Here is a 21,529-nt window from a genome sequence, read left to right as displayed (position 1 = left end):
AAAAATTAACTGATAAACAAGAAACTACCGTTACGTAATAAATCGCTTTTCAATTAAAATACGAGCGAAGATGCAAAACGAATGTGTCGTTATATAAACGCGTTATACGATCTATTCCAATACAGCATTATCATTCTTGAAATCAAATCGAATGGGAATACACGTATGCGGCTCTAAGTAAGGGATTATTAATGTAACATTTATGATATTATTATCAAATAATAAAAGATAAAGATTTATTCAAATTTCATATGAAGAGTAGCGGTACGTTTGAACAATTTTATACCGTCGTTGAATGGCTCAATTGCCGACAATATTGTAACCATTAACGTATACATCCAGTATCGCTCTATCGATACTTTAAAACGTATACTATAAAAAGCTGAAACTCGCGTAGACGATAATACTAAATGTCGAGCGTTAAGCAGCTAAAGTCGAGTTCAAAGCTGATCGAATCGCTCGTCAACAGAAGCAAAAAGGGAGAAACATACGCTTGTGGCGGCCCTGAGAAACGACATTGTCGGAGTGAGTGCTGAGTCACATATCGCCAGCGATCTCTCTCAGCAAGGTGTACTAGTTCGTTCTCCGTGAAATGCACTCTATTCTATTAATTTAACGTTATCACCGTCAGGATTATAATATCGTCGAAGCAAGATGATTTAACGAAAGAAGTTACTGGCACTTGCCGCGGGCCTCGAATAGCTATCAGGAAGAAATTGAAAATAGTTCGAGACCCGGTATCATCAATGGATCTGTCAATTTCAACTAGTTGATCGAATTGCAACGCTTCATAAAATCTGGTCCGACGTGACAATAGGAAAAAAGTGTCGCCGCTGATCCAACGGATTGCTATCTGGAATTGTCAAATAAAATTTGAAGAGCGCGTGGGTTGTACGCGAGGTGCACCAAAGTTTGACGTGGCTAGTATGTGTTTTGAGGTTATTTTTATATCCGAGTAACTGACCTATACTTGTTTAAAGAGAACTCCCAATCTTTATTTTCATTCGGACTGTCTAGCGAATAAGTTGCTCCAGCAGCGGCTCCAAGAACTGTGCTTCGTAACTTCATTGAATATCCATGCTCGTTTCATTACATGTGAAAAACAAGTGCGAAACTCAGAGGAAAATAAACCGAGGTTTCATTTTGGATTCTGTGTGCATAGTGAAGAATAATATACATAATCTAGTGTGATTTAAATGATTAAGGCACATGCAGCTATATAAATGCTATTCAGTGCTTAATATTAATCGAGCTAAAGCTTCAATATGAACTGTCTTATTATGACATCCGACAAAGTTTTTATGTGTAATATCCCTGCCAGGCCACTGTGACAATACATTAATTTATTATTGGCCGTGAATATATTTAAGAACTGTAGCTGATTCAACCGAAAAAGCGACAAAATGTTATGCTTAAAGAAATTGTACAGCGAAGAACTGTTTCAGCTCGCGCTGTTACTATCTTTGTTACGAGTAGACCCAGAGGCCTACTTTGGTTTGGATGTTCAAACCATCGGCGTAGGCTCTTTGGATTTAAATAATGGCTCTGGATGGTATACCGACGCGCACACAATTGTCCATCGACCTATGTTTGTTCATCCTAAAAATCTAGACTCTGTACTGCTCAACTATGAAAGAGATTTATTCGAAGATTTGAATTCGCTAGGAAGATACAATAGAATAAATACTGGATTGAATGACATCCATGCATATTTGTTGAATGTCGAAGAAACAAGAAGAGATACTGCCGTAGCAGGACCCAGTATTTTGACAGATTCAAATAGAAATGTGACATCGCCCGATCCGGCAACCACTTCGCAAAATCCTGACGAACCAGCTGCCACAGGCGAACTTACCCAAGAGGTACTTTCCTTTATTTATAACATAAAGCAAATTTTTGGTTTGTTTCAAGTTGTGCACTTACAATGAAACATAAATCGATCGGCATAATGTTTACTTCATATTTATATTAAGTTCTTCTTGCCTTATGATTTCTCATGTTCCGTGCTCGTCTAAGCTAATTTATTTGTTAATTGGGATACGTCAAATTCTGTTTGAAATTTTTTCCAGTAATCTGATATAGTATTATAAGGGCAATAATGATTAAAAATGATATACATTATTACAACGACAGAAGATTGACTCTATACAAATATCTAGTATTGTTTGCAAACTTTAGAAAAAGATTTTAATGCATACATTAGTTAAATATTATCTAATGTTTCATTCATAACTGACATGTAACATATGTATTATTTATTTGTTTTCATGAATAGTGGGAATAGGTGAAGTCTAAGATTAGCCTTCTTTTATAACACACAGATGCAATGAAAATTTTTAATTCTACACTGTGTTGACTATATCTGCAAGCATTGCACTTGATTATATTTTTCACTATTTTCGATCAATTTAGACGCTAATGTTGTGTGCGATAACTATTTGTCAATCTTTTAATGCTAAAATCATTGGTTGAGAACAAATGAAATTATATTTAGTTCTGGTTTCTCTAAATTGAACTATGAACTTGTACAAATATCAGTGTCAGCAATAATTAAATAATCAAATATGCAGCAAATAATTAAAAAATCACGCGTATATTATAACGGAACTATTTGCTCGATTCGGTACAGCTTTTTCTTTTTTAACATAGATATTATTTTACGCCGTGCGAGCGACTATTTTTATCTGTTCAAAGTTGACGCAACGCGAACGCCTTCGAAAGACGTGTTTAAAACAAATAGGTGTGAAATGAGAAAAAAGAGCGCTTCTCCTTTGACCGAACGTCATCGAGTCATATGTAAATGACCTTATTGTCAAAAATACGTTATTGCCGCGAATCCTTGCGGCGACCTACACACAGAAAAAAAAGATTCTCGTTATTTTTAATCGAACAGACCAAATTCTTCGGCGCGCTCATTTCAGCGAGTAAACGTGGATTCGTTGTTGCCAGTCTTTTATCTTCCTTTGTTGCGGGCAACGCTGTTATAAATATCCTCACAAAATTATTGAAAATGATCTATTCAAATTTACACGTGACGTGATCGCATGTTAAGGGAAATGTGAAATGAAAATGGCAGATTTAGCGATCATTGTTCTACTTACAAAGAAAAAACGTATCGAGTTTAATTGTTTTTTTTTGATAAAAACGATAAATAACTGATAATGAATAATATCGGATGATTAATATAATTGATTATTACCGATAACGTTAATCTTCAATATAAAATGTGTCGTTGCGTCAGTATCTTCTCTATTCGCAGATTTCGCAAAAAAAAATATTGCACGGGTTCTTTTTGAAAACCACAAATAAATGACGATGAAAATGTTGCTGTATTAAATACAGTTATTTTCAGCGTGGATATTGCCGAGATACGAAGATCGTGTTTATATTTTTACAGAAAACGTCAATTTTTGTTAAGATAATAAGTCACGGGACGAGTTTAGTGCCAGACGATCCCAGATACGCGACGAAAATGTTTAATGCCCAATGTGCATGATCTTTGTGCTTTGTAAATCTGTGCGTGATAACTTTATTGTCGAAGAATCAATTTCGAGTTTAGAAGTATCCTTTTTACAAGACCAACGTCGAACAAAACTTTACAGAGATTTTGATTGAAGCAATGCGAAAATAATACGTTTAATAAATCGTAGCAAGTTAAAGTAGCAAAGGAGTTGATATACAAAATTATAAATCCATATTCAATCAATAATTTGCATCCTAACTGTATTTTGTTAAAAGCTACTGTGACGTTTTTATATCTGAATTCAGCATTGGTATTCTTAACAATATTGCAAATATTTATTTTTGTCCGTAATACAGATAAAATGCTTCGCAATAAAATTTTATACTATTTGATTAATAGTAATATAATTGCATAATTTGTATAGTATTCCTAGCTCACTGAATCAGAATATAAATTTACTTTTGAATGACGCAATATTCGTCAATTTCGTGTAAAATCAAGTTAGAATATTTAAAAACTGTTCTAATAAAAATTAGTGAAATGCATTTGGTTTGAAAGAGCAAGCGTAAGCTAAATTAAAATTTGTCAACTTCTTATTTCGAATTCATTGGAATCGATTGATCCAATAATAGAAATTATGAAGACCTATACGGTTCATACGGTCGCGTCGTCATCCCAATAATTGCAGAAACACGTCGATGTTGCTGAAATTGAAAGTCATGGAATATGTTTACAAATGTGAGGTATTAGATCAGTTTCTTCTATCGCTTGATATAATCGAAGTAGTTCTAATTATACAACGATACGCAGACATCGCGAATTTTGCTATTTAGTTTCTGTATTATTCAAATTAACATATCATCTACCAACTACTATGATTTTATAATTTTATAAGGTCCAGAATTTACAATTACAAACTTCACACGATTTACTGTTCCCAGTAACATTCTCTAATAATCTCGTTCGAGATTATCGTGTTATAATTTTTCTGAAAAATCTGCAACAATCTGAAGCTTTCGATTCTTTGAAAATAGAACACAAATCGTTAATTTTTTTTTTATATCCACGTAGCTTTAACAAAATGTAGCGAATTTTGTGTTATTTTTTCTATCGAAACGATGATCTCGGAAGTGATCATTTTAATTTTGAATTCGAGAATATTGCATCACGGGAAGATTAAGATCGTGCTAATTATCGAATCGGAGGAGAGTTTTCTCTATTAATTATTTCGCCTTGGAACTGCTCATTCACCGCGAGTTGCTGCGCACAAGCGTTGCAAAACTTTCGAGTAATATTATTTATTAGATACTTATAAGTTGAAAATTTTTTCTTTTCTTTTTGCGAGAAGTTTATCTGCTTTGTTGATGACCTTGCAGAACGAAGTTCATTTTCATTAAACGTTTTATGCCACGCGCATACTCTTGTATAGGATAAACGTCGCTTATATGTCGGCCGCGTCTTACGCGTCGCAGGAAAATATTATTGTATGTTATCAGATATTGCGCTCTATTCTTATTTACTATTAGTATGTTCACAATTGAAAAATCCAATAACAGAGCAATTTGATATAATCAGCGGCAGCGTTCAGCACCACGGTCGACGTAACGCGACTTGTGAGACTATTACCTTGTTCATTTGTAAATGAAACGTGGCTTGCCGTTCCTGTCAACGGAATTCGTAGATCGGAGATTTGTTTTATTGCGCAGCGTGATTGGATCATTTTGGAGATCTTGAGTTCTATGAATAAATTGTAAGATACTCGGAGAAATTGACGGAGTTACGGTGACCTTCTCACTTTAACTAATGCAGGTTTTCTTATTTACAATATAATATTCAGTTATTTCTTCTAATTCAATAGAGACCGTAAAATGTTGCTAAAGCCCAGGACGTATGCAAAATTAGAAATTTGAGGTTATTCCTGAAAATTGATTTTCTTTATAATAATAATAATAATAATAATAACATGTATGTGTATATTGAAAAATACAGCGAACCCAACACACGACATTGCAATTTGTTTTTATATTTACTGCGGACTCAAAATGTATGCAATAAACGAAAGGAAAACATATCTATTGCTATTACTGGTGCATCCATGGCCAAACATGGATTACATTTCGTTCGTTCAAAATGATGAATTTAACTCCCTCAAAAGTGATATAACAAATGTAATTGTTCGCATAACGGAAAGGTATATAGCTCAGGACAAGTGTGGAGATGGTGCAAAAGTCACGCGAAGATAAGAAATCATACACTCATAAATCGATGAACTCAATTTATTTTAGGAGAATGTAATACAAATTCTTATCATTTCTATGACTAGTGCAATAAATAATCATCAATACCGTAGTCAATTTGTTTTAAATGTTATCATATTCAAAGCTTTTGGAATATAATACTACAGGTTTCATAGTTTGCGATATCTATTTACAGAGTTCATTTGTATTGTATGTTGACAAATTTGTAAAAATACACTTTCTGTAATACGAGGATATGTATAAAATTATTGTTTTTCACAAAAACTTCTTCGTTTTGTTGCTTTGATAATTTAATTTGAATTGCTCATTGCTACACGATGTAACAATTTAATATTTTAATTCATGCGTGGAACAATTTTTGATATTGTCTATTTAAAATTGTTCGATTCAAAAATTTCCTATTGATCAGATTGCTTTAGTAGCGTAAGAGTTTGATTTTCATTCATTTTTTTTAGGTGTAAGTTTTTCATGTTTTTACAGACACTCTCTTTTACTATCACACTTCATGTTCGAAGTCCTAAATTTAAATATAAGTATAAGATTTTATATTTATTACAACGTACAGAAAGTTTTATTTGAAAAGGTCAGCAACAAATTAAAAAAAATGAACGTAACACGTTAGTTAGTTAAACCAGTATTTATTCTTTTTTTTTTAGACGTTTACATATTATTTTTAGAAGTGATTACTCGTACTCTATGCAAGTGGCGCTCCTTTCAATTTTCATATATGCAAAATATATAGCTCATGAAAAGTAAATACGACATTTATGGCTTGCTAATTGTACGAATGGTACTAATTAATTAATGTAAATTTCTAACAGACACTTTATTATATTTACCGTTTTAAATGCACGATGTATCTTTACATAGTTTTTGATTTTTGTCAATGCCAGATAAGGATCACTTATACCATTTTCTTACTGATAGCCTTGAATATCCAGGTCACCCATATCGGTTCATCTAGGTTAACTAATTGCAACTCTTATTTGTTGGAACGTCTGTTTACGAACATACCGCACGTCCATAGAATATTTTAAAATGAATTTCATTATCAGACTAAATCATTGGGCACATAATTAAACTCCTATCCGCATGAAATTAGTTCAGTAATATATGCTCTACTGATGCATCGATCAGTGGTACTTTTTGATCAAAGAGTATCGCGTTTTACATAGAGTAAATAGAATGAAAAAAAATTGTTCCTCGTTGACTAAAAGATTCGTTATTGTAGACGGAAAACAGAAAAGCCATTGGACTTTCTTAATGTATTTCGTCATCTTGCATTTTCGAAAACTGGGACTGGAAACTGATTCCAAGCAATAATAGAGCAATGGGGAGAAAACGCGCTTTTAAAATTTACACATACACACGGCGCACACTTAAGAGTCCGTGCATTTCGTTAGACTCGGCAAATTTACAATATGACCAACACAACTTCACATTTCAAAGATTAGAGATATGAAAGTGCATGAAACTTATAATTCGGAACAGAACGGTTATGCTACGTTAATTTTGCCAAGAGTTATCGTTAGCGAAATATAGAACAAAATGAAAAATAGAATATATAGAACAGTAGAAGAGCATTAAAAAGAGAAAGACGCTAGAATTTTTTAAACAATATTATTTATGGTACATACACCTTACTTGGTGCATCAGACAAAGTTCTAGTACCTTTGTTGTAAACCTTGCTTGACCCAGTTGCGCGAGGCATCATGTATAATGTATAGTCTGTAGGACAAAGCATAGTGTCTTCCATAACCATAGACTGTAAATTACGAGCACTTTTGGATGGTGCAAGGCTGTTTTGAATTATAATTCAAGGTCGCACAATGTTGTTTCTCTTCAGATTTTTTCAATTTTTTTTCATACATTTTTCCAAATCTATTAGACAGGCACAAATTGCGATTGTTTTCCACTTTACTGCTTATCTTATAGAATGGAGCAATTTTGATTTTCTCTAATTAAACAATTTCGTAAAGTTTAAAGAAATTTTTATCTAGTTCCGACACGACTAAGCATAAACGTTCATTATTTGGCATTTGGAAAATTATTTTTTGTTTGTCTTATTTGTTGTTGAATGCTCATTGTTACTTTAGTTTGACAGTCTGTACATCGATGAACATAACTGTCAATGTACTATGACTCTTATACGTGACTTTATATTTATATTATATTGTAAAAATATGGTATTGTAAATTGTGTAATATTATTTTTATTGTACTATATTGCAAACATACAGCAGTATAAATAATGCCGTATTAGTTTTATAATACCGTATTATTATTTCTATGGTATTATAACGATGAATTGTTGCTAGCATGTGCGCCTCAGCAGCCTGCAATGTGAAACTAACTGTGAAAAGCATAATCAGCAGTTTTCACCCGAAAAGGTATCGCTTACGGTCGCGATGTCTCAATAGTGTGTGCTGACATAATTGCCCATGAAAGCGTTTATATACAAGGAAGAATTCCTTTTTTATTTCCACGTGGTATTCTTAGTGTTCCGATGTAAAATAATTGCAGGTTATTCACGTCAATTTCTGACTCGTCGAATTTCGTTGATTAGGAATTTTAAGTAGATATAACTAATTTCAATCATGTTAATAAAATTTCTGTTTTAATTGTAGGATCGAGTTCTTAATACAGTGAGGAATATTTCTTCATTTGTATAGTATTTACTATACTATATGTATATCTAAGGTGTGAACCTTCCATTGTATTCTTTAATTTTGAGAAAGTAAACAATCCCTTCAATGTAATTTGAACGGTATCGCGTGGTTAGTATCCCATAGGGTTTATTTAGTTGAATGTTGTTTTCAAGGTTATCCATGTTTATTTTTTAAATAAATAGATATATTTACATGCTGCACCACTTATCTCGTAAAAAATACGTTCACACGCTGCGATATGATCTTCAAGTGACCTCGAGTTCCGAAGACGATGGTCAAACTTGAAATTCCGTTTATAAGAAGAATGCTTTGTGAGAAATATCCGAAGTTCAGCTTTCATCTTCAAACTTCAATGCAATTCCAAGATCATATCGCAGAACATGTTTGAATATATTTTTCGCGTAATGAAAAAAACGTCGTATCAGAAAATTATACCGTTCGCTGAAATATTAAAAGTCAATATGCAAACGTGCGGCGCTCGAGTTTTATTTTTGTCGTAAACTATATTTCGTTCGCGAGCTTCTGCATGTGCTTCGCCGAGACTTTTTTTTTTATCACAAGGCGCTGCTGCATCACCAAAGTTTCCTCTGAATTCCCGTACAACGGCCTCGATAACAAAAATAATTGTATGGAAATACACGGATAAGTGCGTTCCTCGGCGCGACTTTGCGAGAAAAAGAAGGCGGGACAGCCAGACGTGGCCTCAATTCGCGGAAAATTAATGGGCGAGCTTCGTCAACAAACGTTTCGTGTTTTTCGACTGATGCAGAACAGCGATTTTTTTTTTGCGCGGGAAATTCGTCGGGAATTTTTGAGATGCTATCTTCACGATGCTCGGTACGGTATCATGCTAACACACGTTCCATTTTGGATCGAATGGAAATTGATAACAAATACATTTTAAAGAAATAAAATTTCAAATTACATTCGTACAACTTATACATATAAAGTTCATACGAGTTCATACAAATTATATTTATATAACAACAATTATAACAAGACCGCGGATTTTATGCATTTATAACAAAATTGGGTAGGCCTTATTTAAACCAGTATAAAGACTAAAGCATTTAAAATTATTGAAGGAAAAATGAATTTATTACATAGCTTTTAATCCTTATAATCGATGCAGACAATTGTTATCTTGCATTAAAATTTGTAGTCTGATCATAACTAAAAAAAAATATTCATGGAGAATATAGTAACTGTGGTTATTTATACTACGTTTACGCAAGCATTTCTTGTTGCTAGTTTATAGCAGCGAAGTTATATAGCAGAAGTAGGATTGCAATTGCGAAGTTACGATGTTCGATTCGATTATTTACAAGAAGCGAACCTCCTAACGACGTTGCTAAGGAAGCAGCAATAAATAATGTGCGCATTAGCGTAGCTTTCCGCCAATTTTCCAACTTTCTTTGGCACAGATTTCGAAGTCCTCACTTTATTAAGATGATCTACGCATTGTACTTTATTTACGCGGAGTTTGGCATATAGACAAGATTATTCTGCGTAATTTATTTTAAATATTCCGCTTAACGTTAATCATACGATCCATCACGCCCTTAGTTTTTCTTAGAATCCGTTAATCGCAGTTTTACGTACACATACATACGAAATTATTATAAATTACACACGTGAGACTATACTTTATATACATTATAAGAAAGCATGCCTTACATATACACGAAAGTGTTACAAAAATATGAGCAAAGTTTCAGGCTAATTGATTTAGTAGTTTTGTCTAATAAAAAATAATAAAAGATCGATGTTTATTAAGGTTAACCAGTCAGCTGATTTTGATTAGTATACTCACCATGAAAAATTTTGTGTTACTATGAGTATACTCGCCACGTGTAAAGATTTGCCGTTTACTCCGCAATTGTCGTGAAAACTAAAGTATAATTTTAAATTTTAAGATGTTTTCAATATTTGGTGGCCAAAATAAAATAAAACGATATAGATAATTGTTACGAAGAAGTTGTATACAGTGTAGTTTAGATGGTATACTTCCCACTGCGTACTGTTCAACGAATCAACGGATTCGAAACGCGTATCTGTTGAATCATGTTACAGCAAACCTCAGCGAACAAATGGTAATCAAGCGAATAAGCTGTCAGTCTTCATTCCATCACCATAGACAGCACAAACCGTTTTCTACAGTTTTAGTTACGAGTTTTTCAAGTTTTAGTGTAAACAGCGCGCATTACCGAATAAGTAGTTCACTAGGTGTCGCTGTACGCAGGGTGATTTACCTAAGGGTTGCCAGTTAAATATTTTCTTTGATTGCGATGATATAACAGATGTTCTGTATCATTTAAATGGTATTAATAAAGGAATACACCCGCAAAGAAAACTTTTCTTCGAGAACCATTATTTTCGAAGCTTCCAAGACCATCCATTTATTTTGTGCATGCAACTGCAAATGCCTATCTATTTTATGTTCAACAGGGGATTAAATTATTAAGGCAACCTGTATAAGTTCGTTAGTTTATATCGAAACATTCAATATTTAATAGTGATCCTACTGTGCTGGTTAACATATGCGGTTTTACATTTTTTAGGTTAAACTTGTTGAAATTACAAAGACTCATTAAAGTTGAATTTTCTTTCCTTTCGTTTCTATCTCCTTCCAAACTCGTCCCTCTTCCTCTTTTTCTTCTTCTTAATTACAAACATTTTTTAACCATCTTATTACCTGTTCATCTCAGTAAAGAATTGAACAATCATCCCAATTCCATAACTATTATTTTATAATATTGCTTACATACAAAATAAATGTATCTTTCATCTGTGTTCCCAATAATTTGATCATCCATTGTTAATACATATATGCGTTTCCTTGCATATTACAGATGACATTAAAATGTAGTCGATGAAGTTGATTCACGTGACTGTAAAGTGATCTTTGAGTTCAAACACTGAAGTTAAATAAGAAATCTGCTTTCAATGAATTTCATACGAGATATTTGTCATATTATCATAATTGATGAAAATGTCTGTAATTATTTTTGGGCGTATCACTCTGTACAATTCTGATTTAGAAGGTTATCACGTCAGTTCCATAAGCTTATATTTTAATGTATAATTATTACCTTTAAATAAATTATCCATTGTGATAATGATTACAATAAAATATACTCTATTTGTAAATCTCCTCAATGGATACTTATAGTCTTTCTAATTTTCTTTACACCAGTTTTTACATTCCAATATAATTTTAACAAATTATTATAAATTCTCTATAAACATTAATTTTTATGTTTGATCTAACAGCAGAGTATTATGACACTTCATAATTTTCAATACTCTACGAAATAATGACACAATAACACTATTTCATAATCGGAAGCGAGTAATTGGTTTACTTCGTTAAGAACTACAGTAGGCCATGAAAATGTTCGTACACTTTCTAAAATGCAATAATAGATAGAAGGACTGGTCTGCTAGACGATTACTAAAATGCCTTTTCTAAATTGTTTATAGGCTCAGATAAAATAGTTAAAAACGAGGGTTTTTTTTATATGTTTTATCATTCCAAGTAATGACAAAATAAAAAAAAGCATTTCGGTGTTTTAAAAGATGAACGAATACTTCTGTGGATCATTAAATGTGGTTACGTTCACATGCAACCATGATCCCAAGCTGTTACGCACCAGTACAAAGGTTGCGCATATGAGTATTCTATCCTTCCATGGAAAACGATTTCATTGCCGCAGCTGCATTAGATTGATAATAATAAGATTCTATCGCTTCTGCGTTACCAGTAACTTCTCATAGTTTCTCCATGAATCACTTTCAAAAACAATTTACATGAATACATGAATTAGAATACGAGAAAAACAATATTCGTTTTAAAAGAATTCGAAACCATTCTAGATTTCGTATCAACTTTTCAAAAAGAAGAAAATTGTAAATATCATGATAAATAATTCTCAGTAATTAAAAATGTAGAAAAGTCGTCCGGAAACATTTTTTAAAATGAAAATATTAAAAATGTTACTCTGACTTCTTTAAAAATATGTACTATGGAAGCGAAGCAGGTTAAATGAGCGACATTTTCAAATTAGAAATTGGGAAAAGTATCCCAAAAACTATATCCAAAAACGAGAAGGCTATGCTGTTTTTCTATGTCGAAATATTTTATTGAAAAATATAAAATTTAACTGAAAATGTTATCACCTATAAATCAATTCGTGGATGCACTTACAATTAATTGAAAGATACGGTATTTTACAGAGTTTATTAAAGATTTATATTATCTTTTAAACAATGGATATGTAACTAATTTTTCATGTTGTTTTCACTGGAATATTTCTCGTCGCCCAAGTCCGAAGCGAACGTGTTACATTGGTCAGCTTACGTCAACTGAAACAATAGAAAAGTTACGATGAAAATTCGAAAATAATAAAAAATGGATGTTAAAGAAGGTTAACATTGATAACGTGGCAGTTTCGTGTAGAAAAAATGTAAAAAACAAAAAGAAACTTCCCATTGCCGAAACCCGGGATTGAACCGGGGACATTTAGATCTTCAGTCTAACGCTCTCCCAACTGAGCTATTTCGGCTGATGTAAAGTCTGGGCTCAATGTTCCTTTTGAATCCGCGATCACGTGCATTATTTATTCGCAAAACCTATACTTTGAACTTAAGATAATCTTAATACAAATAATTGTTACCACCTTTCCAAATGAAAAATTATATTAAAATGTTGCAAAAACTTTATTCACAGCGAAAGTGCATGTTTTTCATTCTCCATGTTGAGATGTTTTATCGAAAACTATAAAATTTAATTAAGAATGTTATCACTAGATACAGTTTAAAACAATAGACAAATAAAAGGAGTTTGAAAATATCAATGCAGTGTTTGTAATCTAGCAAAATGATTAAAGAAATAGTGCAGCTGGTATACAGTTTTTATTTCTAGCAACTGAAACAGACTGTTGCAGTTTTGAATCTTTAAATATTCGTATTTTTGTGTTCGGCTCAGTATTTGTTCGTTAATATCTATTTGGTAGTAAAGTAATCCCTTTAACACCATAAATAAATTTAGGTTGCTTGACGCAGTTATAACAAAATTGTCCCGTTTTAAAAAATAAATGAATACTTCGTATAGAGACTGTATAGTAAGATCTATCGAAGGCTTTGTTACGTGTCATACACTATGTTACACGACGAGTGATTGAATTATACATATACTTCTTCATGCAATGGTAGCCGAGAGTAAAAAGAGGTCCAGCGACCATGGATGCTTTGATATTGTTCCGTTAATTATTCATAGAAACATGCTTTCATTGAGTGGCACCTTCTGCACGCGTGATTCATCGTCGGTTGAGACAAAGAGAAGTTATGTTTTCATATACCTTCGCAATGAAAATTTTCTGGTTCGATAAAGTTGGATCTTATAGTATGCTACTATTTTTTTCTACGTCTCTTTAAAAAACTTAAGTCTAATAAAAATGTTTAAAATGTTAAACCATCCGAGTATTAAAATGTTAATCAGTTGGCAATTACAGCGCTCTGATCTTTACTTTCTAAACTATAATTATTTGCATTAAAAGAGTATTTTTGTAAATGTAACACATTTGATTAAAATAGTTACTAATCAATATATTATCTTGATAATTTTGTTAGAAAAAAAAACAATTAAAGTCTCTCAAAGATCTTATTGAACTTCGTAATTTATATTTTCTCGAAAATTTTTATGAGCCATAAATGTATAAAAAGACTCCTACATTCCTGATAATTAAACAATAGGGGTTATCAATCTTTCCTCCGTTATTGTTTTAGCTGTACTGTGAGTCACTATACTTATGTACATATTTGGTCAATCATATGATGTATGGTTTATGAGTATTATTTGATTACGACTGAAGAGACCGCGAATCCATGCGTCGCGTTTTTCGAAGACATTAAAGCAAAATTATCCGTATCAATTTAAAGTATAAGTCTCGATAACGCTCGAGTATATAACCATAATTGGTATAAACGTAGGAATATTCGACAGCACGCGTTGTGTACATATAGGGATGACTGAAATTTCATTGCCATTTTCCTTGCTTTCTGGTTATGTAAGAAAGAAGCAGCACGAGAATGAAATCATTTGACCTGTAAGCTTCCGCTTCTTGTTTCTCGGATCCAGCGGTAAACGCATTTTATTTTTTAATTCGTGAATAAAATTATAGAATGTGGAAACTTACACGATGTCCCGATTTGAATAACGCATAAAATACGCATTCGTGTGGACGTATTTTACAAGAATTATTGTTTCTGTTTGTTTTTCCTGAACTTTTCAATCGTTTTTAGAAACAATTTCTAGAAACAGAAACAGACAATTTTTATTTTATATAAAAATCCACAGTCCAGCTATTACCTTTTATTGTAATAATTCCTTTGCATTAGATAATATCTTCAACCTGAAATGTAGATATTTTGTGATAACCAGAAATAAATTAGGAAAAAAGAAGTTCCCTCCAATTTTTACTTTCATTAAAATATTTTACCATAGAATTGTGAACTACTTATTATAGTTAACAATTTTTATATATTATCCATAATAATAAATAATTTCTCTTTGAATACGATTTTATTCGTATAACATTTCAAATATATATTTTTCGATTACAATTTTAATAAGATTTCGTTCGAATAATGTTTTGATTAAATCTTGCGAATAAATTTCATTGTATTCGTTATTCGAAGAAGTTATGCTCAACCCTGTTGTTACGTCGAACAGTCGATGCAGACAATTTTTGTTCCGCATAGAGATCCGCAGTCTACTGTATGCCAGTCTACATTATACATATGTTGTCCGTGACCATGTCAAGGTATTCAATAAAAGCCTAGTTCGATACATATCGTTTTGAGAGAACTTCTTCTAAATTCCAGGTTTTCTTGTTGAATAAACCTATCGTTTACCTGTTTTATTGTTCGACGTTTTTAAACCATTTTTTTTTAATTTTCTGTAATCTATTGAAGGTCGCTTGAACCTACAATGCAAATTTATTGTTCATGGTTAATGTCCAGTATAAAAAATTTAAATGGGTAAACCCAGAAATTTAGAGACACTATACATGTTAGATGTATAGTATATGGTTACATTGTGGTTTTATATGCGATTCTCTATCTAGTGCAAACAATTGCGTGTTGTATCGCAATGTCTTCTGTTACATCTGGAGCTCTCAAGATCATGCGTTTTTAAATTTACAAAAAAGTTCTGGTGGATTTCAAACGGTAAGAAAATATAAAAATGAGTGTATTTTTAATGTTGAAGATTAACTGTTGAGATTTTTTTAAAAAATAGTTCAAAAGCAGCAGTAATTTCACTCATAACTCACTAAATTAATTCGATTCGTATAATGTAACAATTTCTTTCGATATTGTTATTTAACCTTCAGACGATGAACCATTTTCACGATTGTACAATTGGCAATGTTTATAACTAGATTGGGAATCTTTATGCACCCAGAAAAATTGTTCTGCATTAATTATCAGACATAAAATCTGTATCTACATATAAACACTCTCAGCTTTATTCATCAATTTGCAAAACATATTTTTGAAAATACTGATGACTGCCTGATGACTGCAGGTCGATGGTTGATGAAAAATGATCTAGGTTTCTTTTTTCACACTGTTCAGTGATTGAAAAGTTTATTAATAGCTTTCGAGTATCTAAATCGTTAACAATGCATTTTTAAACATTTATTGCGAATGTGGGACAGCCATTTTAATAAAACATTTTGCTATCTAGATGCTGCGTTATCCTTGTGGTTACGTTCGCAAATTTATACTATCTAAGAAGCAGGAGATATACAATCATAAATATTTAAACAAACTGTCAGTCTTCGCAATCATTGTTTAAGTAAATGGGATACATTATCAAAAATGTGATTGACTTACTTTTTGAAAATTACTCAGCCCCCAATCACGGTAAATAGACTGCGGATTTTTCTGCAAAATAAAAATGTTCTTCGTGAACATGTCTGGTAGATATTGTTTTCTTTTCTTAGCAAGTTTAGAAACTCGAAAATTGTACAGGCATATTTTTAAATTATCCTTAACTTTTTTACCGTCTTAAAGTTTACTTGTTCATTTTGATCATAAATGCATAAAATTTAATTTTTGGAGGAATCAGTGATTATAACTAATATTGACGATGACCAAGACACAGACTAAAATTGCAAGACACAAAGTAAACTTACTATTGCACTAATTAGTACTAATTACTTACTATTACTAATATTACTTACTGTTACTACTATTACTTACTATTACTACCATTAGTTAATACGTTCGTTGTTATAGTCTGGAGATTACCATATAACATGGTTCAGGTCTTCGAATTCTGCTCCGCGCTGATAGGCGCTGTTGGCAGCTGCCCGTTGCCCAGAAGAAGTCCGTCATTTCGGCAGAGAAGCAAGGGAGGTATTCCGCTTGCTTCGCCTGACTTCCACGCCCGTATTCCCCACTCAGAAGAACCACAAGCTAATCGAAACGAGAAGCAAAAGAGATCGGTCGTCTGCTCTACCTAACCACGTCTCTCGTTCAGCGTGTAACTTGGTCAATAATAATAAAGTCTGGAATCAAAACAAATTAGAAGAGATTAGGTGGAGCGTGCGACCGTTCTTCGTGCCACTTGCCCAAATGGCAACCGTGGTGGAGCGAGATGGTAACGGGAGTCGGGAGGCGTTGTTTACTTGTCATCGGCAAGGCTCGAGTCCTCCGGTTCTTGGAAATCCAGTGTTGCAACTAGCTCGTGGTTAATAGGAAGGGAACGTTCTTGTCAACACGGGAAACGCGTTTACCTTACTTTCTGCGACGCCGTTAAAATTCATGGGTTAGCGGAGATCGGTCCCTCATTTTTCTTAGCAATCTTCTTTCGAGCAACGGACAGTACATCCACGTTTACGCTCTTGAACGGGTTACGCAAATTCGTGGAATATGCATTACACAAATTGCAAATTAAAATCGTTATTATTGTAATGAATTTTTTGAAACCACTTGTGCAGAACGTGGATGTAAATTTTTAAAGCCTATTCAGCTTGTGTTATTTGTTAGAAGATTTAATCTAATAACATTCGAACGACGGACGTTTTCAATCAAAATATGTCCGAGTATATAAGGTACTCCTGCTAAACAGGTTAATCCTGTATAATAGCCAGTCAAATAACAATGTTTTTATTCTGGATCCAAATGGATCCGGGTCCTACTGTACTAGTAGCAAATGTTTGTCAAATACTTACAGCCAAAGTAGACAAAATTTTCAAAGCTGAGACTTTTTCTCAAAATTTTAAGAACTGTTGGTAACTGCGGCTCTGGAAATCTATAATTATCGCTTATGGCAGTGTTGGGCTTCAATAGATTAAATATTTTTAACTTGATTAATAGTGGCGAATGAAAACGATTAGAAGCATTAATCGATAGATATTTTGATGTAATTCTGTCAAGGAAGATGGCAGAGGGATTCCTACTTCAGTCGTTAATGAATGAAATACATTCAATCGTTGAATAGTAAAGTCATTAACAATTGAGTCCTTAGTTGCCGATTAATTTTTCGTCCAGCTCTGTTCTACGAGTATTCGAAACTCAAAGAAAACAAAAATAATTTGCCAGTGACATTAACGAGCTCCTGTGAATACAATGGCGAACCTCTTATCGCAATGATAATGATATAGGTATATCTTGTACGTATGTTTGTTCGACAGTGTATGACTTTGAAATGGAGAGTAGTTAACAGCGGACGAAACAAACACGAGTTCAGTCGAAGAGGTCGTTGACCTAAACATTTCAGTGTTCTAGAAAGTGGTGAGCGTATAGGGGGTTTGATGGTCTCGCGGACAGTGCATTTCTAACCGTAGTGGGCGAATAAGGTTACACCGTGGGGCCAAGGTCTTTCCTCGAAGCTGCAAGGAATCAGCTGATGACAAGTGACGTGTCCGGTTACGCGATCTTCCGTAAAAGTAAATAGGCCGATGCTATTTTTTTTCTTTTATTTTGAACGCGTTGCCGACTCAAGGCTCGATGAAACTTTCCTATAAGTTATGCGTATTTCTAATAAGGTAGGGAACCGGTCACCGATGCGTTTTGTACAGGTAACAGTAATGTGTAACACAATTATCGCGGTTATGTAATAACCTGTGCGTGTACCTGCAAAGTAATTAGAATAATATATTCGTCGTAAAAAGAAATCGAAAAGAAAGCAATAGCGTCTGAAGAAATAAATTTCGTTCGTTTTGCAAAAAAAAATTCGATGGATTTTAAATTTGCAAAACAACAATTCGGGAATATCAACTTATTTCTAGCTGAGATAAAAACGAGACATCTATTCAAGAAATCCGATTCTGGAGTGCGCCGGATTACCGATTTACACGATATGATAATCGATTCGAAAAACAACATATTACAATCTGGAAAGTTGCTAATTTTACCAAGTTATCTGTAACGCTTTGAAATTACATTTCGAAAATATGAAGTTAAGGAAATGCGGAAAACGCTTGATATTTAAGCGTTCGCTTAAGCCTTGTGATCGCGAACAACCGATATCAGCCGATGAACATGTTTTAAACATTAAAAATAAAATGTTTTACAATGTTATATTTCTTTTTACTGGGTCTTAAGGTCAGGAGACGGAAATGATCGAATTATACGTATACATTTACAGTTTGGGAAGTCTACTAAGAGCTGTAACATTTGAATAGGAAAATCACAAAGAATGGAGATTGAAGCAGAATTATTTAAAATTAATTAGAATTTGAAAAGAAAACTGAATCGAATGAAGGTTCAGCGTGTTCTAAGAGAAATGTGTATCGATTATTGGAACAGGAAATAGATGTTAGGCGATATGCTATTATAAAATTAGTATAATAAAAGTCGCACGAATCTGTCTGTCCGATGGCCAGCGGACGCGATCAGCATGGATCGAATGCGACCCGATCATTTATTTTCCTTCGATAAAGGTAAAACATAAAAATACTTTATCGGACGTAATGTTTCTTTGGTCACGTCATGGAAACGGTGATCCATAAATTTTCATAAATCAGCATGGTTAATGTATGTAAACGCTAACCCGGCCGACCTGACGTGGACGAGGAACAAAGGCATACACCTTTTCTCGTGTCTGCTCGCCGCGGCGCTTCGAGTTCCCAGTTTAGCGTCTTCTCTCGTCACTCTCGTTATTCACGAATTTAGGTTAGTTCGTGCTCGCGATATTTCTTCGCGTAATTTTTATCCGCGTTCGTGTCGCCTTCCAGTCACACCTGAAATCAAAGATGGCGCGAAAGAAGAGGAAGCAGCCCCGAATGATCGCCGTTTTCGTACCGGACGATGTACGTCTCTACGATTCGCTTTCGTTCGCTATACTATTTGGTGATACCACGAAAAGGGTTCAGACCCAGTTCCTCTGTGCCGTCAAAGGGGAGGACAAAACAGTTTCGTGCACACGTTTATTTTTTTTTTTTGACAAAAGCGTCAGAAGTTACCGCATTTCATGCGCGCGCACACGCGTTTCGTTGGAATTCGCACATCAAGATGGACTTTTTTAGCAGACGTGCATGATATTTTGACGTTAATAAAATGAGTGCAGAACTGTTCACGCAGATTTTTAAATATACGAAATATTATAGCAGTATTAATAAATGCAACAAATTATTAAAGCTTTTCTGGAATCAGCTTTAATTTGTTTTTGTCGCGTGTTATGTATAGCAATTAATGCTGCGAATATGTACTTAGCTTTTTGACACTGGAAATATTGAGCGCTAATACATTGTAGCTTCAAGAAGTGTTTGATCATTAAATTTCTTATCCTCGAAATGTTGCCGATATTTAAGCTGTTTTAGTATTATTTCAATGCTTGAAGGCACTGCTGTTTATGTTTTGACAATATTTGTGGTAGTGTTCCAAATTGAGACTTTTGACAATTCTTTTTTCCGAGTGCATCTATCAAACATTCGAAAATTGAAGTCTCTAAAATGATTTCTCAATATACGAATTGTTTCTGTTCGTTTTACCGAGATTTGAACAAAAGGTGCAGTGTTAATTTTATAATAATATAAGTGCTCAATTTCTATTCGCTGAAATAGTACAAAAATTTGATTAACTTAAATACTTTCTAGAGTCACTGTATACATAATTATGACATGATTGGATTCAAACATAACTTTTATTGCTATAATAAATAATTTTTCGTTAGATTATGGGATTTTATATGGTTTTACATTTACGTAGAAGAATATAGAATATAGAACAAAATAAAATTTTACATCTGTTCGCCCCGTTGTCAGTAAATCAAAATCAGACTCAAACTATAGTCAATTTTATAGAATTCTCTCTTTCTTTCATTTTTATAAATATCACTTTATACATTGTACGTTCTTTAAACTTATTATAATATTAAATCAAGAGATTTTCAAAATCTATAATATTTGTTTTCTTTTCTGTTCTAGGTACGTGTGACCAATACTACATCATTCAACTTCAAAACACCAAATTAACCACTGCTTCACTTGTGAATATCGTAAAACTGCATACTTTCATAACTCATTCTGTTTTATTTATATTTCTTGTTTATTAGAAGGATACTTTCTCAATTGTCATAATTTTTTCAATTTCTCTGAATCAGTTTACATCTTCTATTACATATAGCGTCATTAATGAAAGAGCATACACAGATACAAAATTTAGCATATATGGGGACTTTATTATGTATACAATACAAGTATACAATACTTGAAAAAAATGACCTTGAGAGAAAAAAAAGAATCAATCACAGTATTCATAACTATGAACTAAACAAAGTTGTGCTGACACATTTTTTTACATCAGGAAAAATAACGAAGATATTTCAATATGCAGGATAAAAGAAACATCCTGCATAACAATCATGTTGCCAAGTATGAAAACATTTTTTGTATATTTACATATATCTGAAAATCTTTAGTCGACAGGAATATATATATTCTGGGTGATTTTTAAACAATAACTAGACTGCGAATTGTATACATTATTAGTGAAAACCATGAAACAAAGCTTTGGAGAGAAACATAGCATACCTTTTAATTTTTGCAACAGTTGTCATATTAATAATAGGTAATATTTGAGCCTTTGAATTATATATATAATTAAAATAGATAAAAGTGGAAGAGG

General features: G+C 33.0%; 1 protein-coding gene, 1 long non-coding RNA gene and 1 other non-coding gene across 5 annotated transcripts; 1 reads left to right on the top strand and 2 right to left on the bottom strand.

Moving 5' to 3' along the window:
• Positions 1-214: 214 nt before the first annotated feature.
• On the top strand, positions 215-21,194 carry LOC144472145 (uncharacterized). Of its 3 annotated transcripts, none has more exons than XM_078184927.1 (2): positions 215-1,862; positions 20,830-21,193. In XM_078184927.1, the coding sequence occupies exons 1-2, from the start codon at positions 1,404-1,406 to the stop codon at positions 20,875-20,877; spliced, it is 507 nt and encodes a 168-aa protein (XP_078041053.1). In that variant the 5' UTR covers positions 215-1,403; the 3' UTR covers positions 20,878-21,193. The 3 variants fall into 3 exon arrangements, 2 of the variants coding, with proteins under 2 accessions (XP_078041053.1, XP_078041051.1); XM_078184925.1 differs by lacking the exon at positions 20,830-21,193 and adding an exon at positions 16,694-16,825; XR_013494392.1 differs by lacking the exon at positions 215-1,862 and adding an exon at positions 19,484-19,713 and having other exon boundaries at positions 20,830-21,194.
• LOC144472146 (uncharacterized) lies at positions 12,560-16,846 on the bottom strand. The gene is made up of 3 exons (XR_013494393.1): positions 16,706-16,846; positions 16,289-16,339; positions 12,560-12,754 (listed from the first exon to the last, which is right to left on the bottom strand). It is a non-coding gene; the product is annotated as an uncharacterized LOC144472146 (long non-coding RNA).
• Positions 12,882-12,954, bottom strand: Trnaf-gaa (transfer RNA phenylalanine (anticodon GAA)). The gene has a single exon. It is a non-coding gene; the product is annotated as a tRNA-Phe (tRNA).
• Positions 21,195-21,529: the final 335 nt, after the last annotated feature.

This window comes from Augochlora pura, chromosome 7 (genome assembly GCF_028453695.1).
Source record: "Augochlora pura isolate Apur16 chromosome 7, APUR_v2.2.1, whole genome shotgun sequence".
Taxonomy (NCBI): Eukaryota; Metazoa; Arthropoda; class Insecta; order Hymenoptera; family Halictidae; genus Augochlora; species Augochlora pura.
Note: the sequence above shows the minus strand (reverse complement) of the source record. Positions and strands in the feature narration are given on the sequence as shown.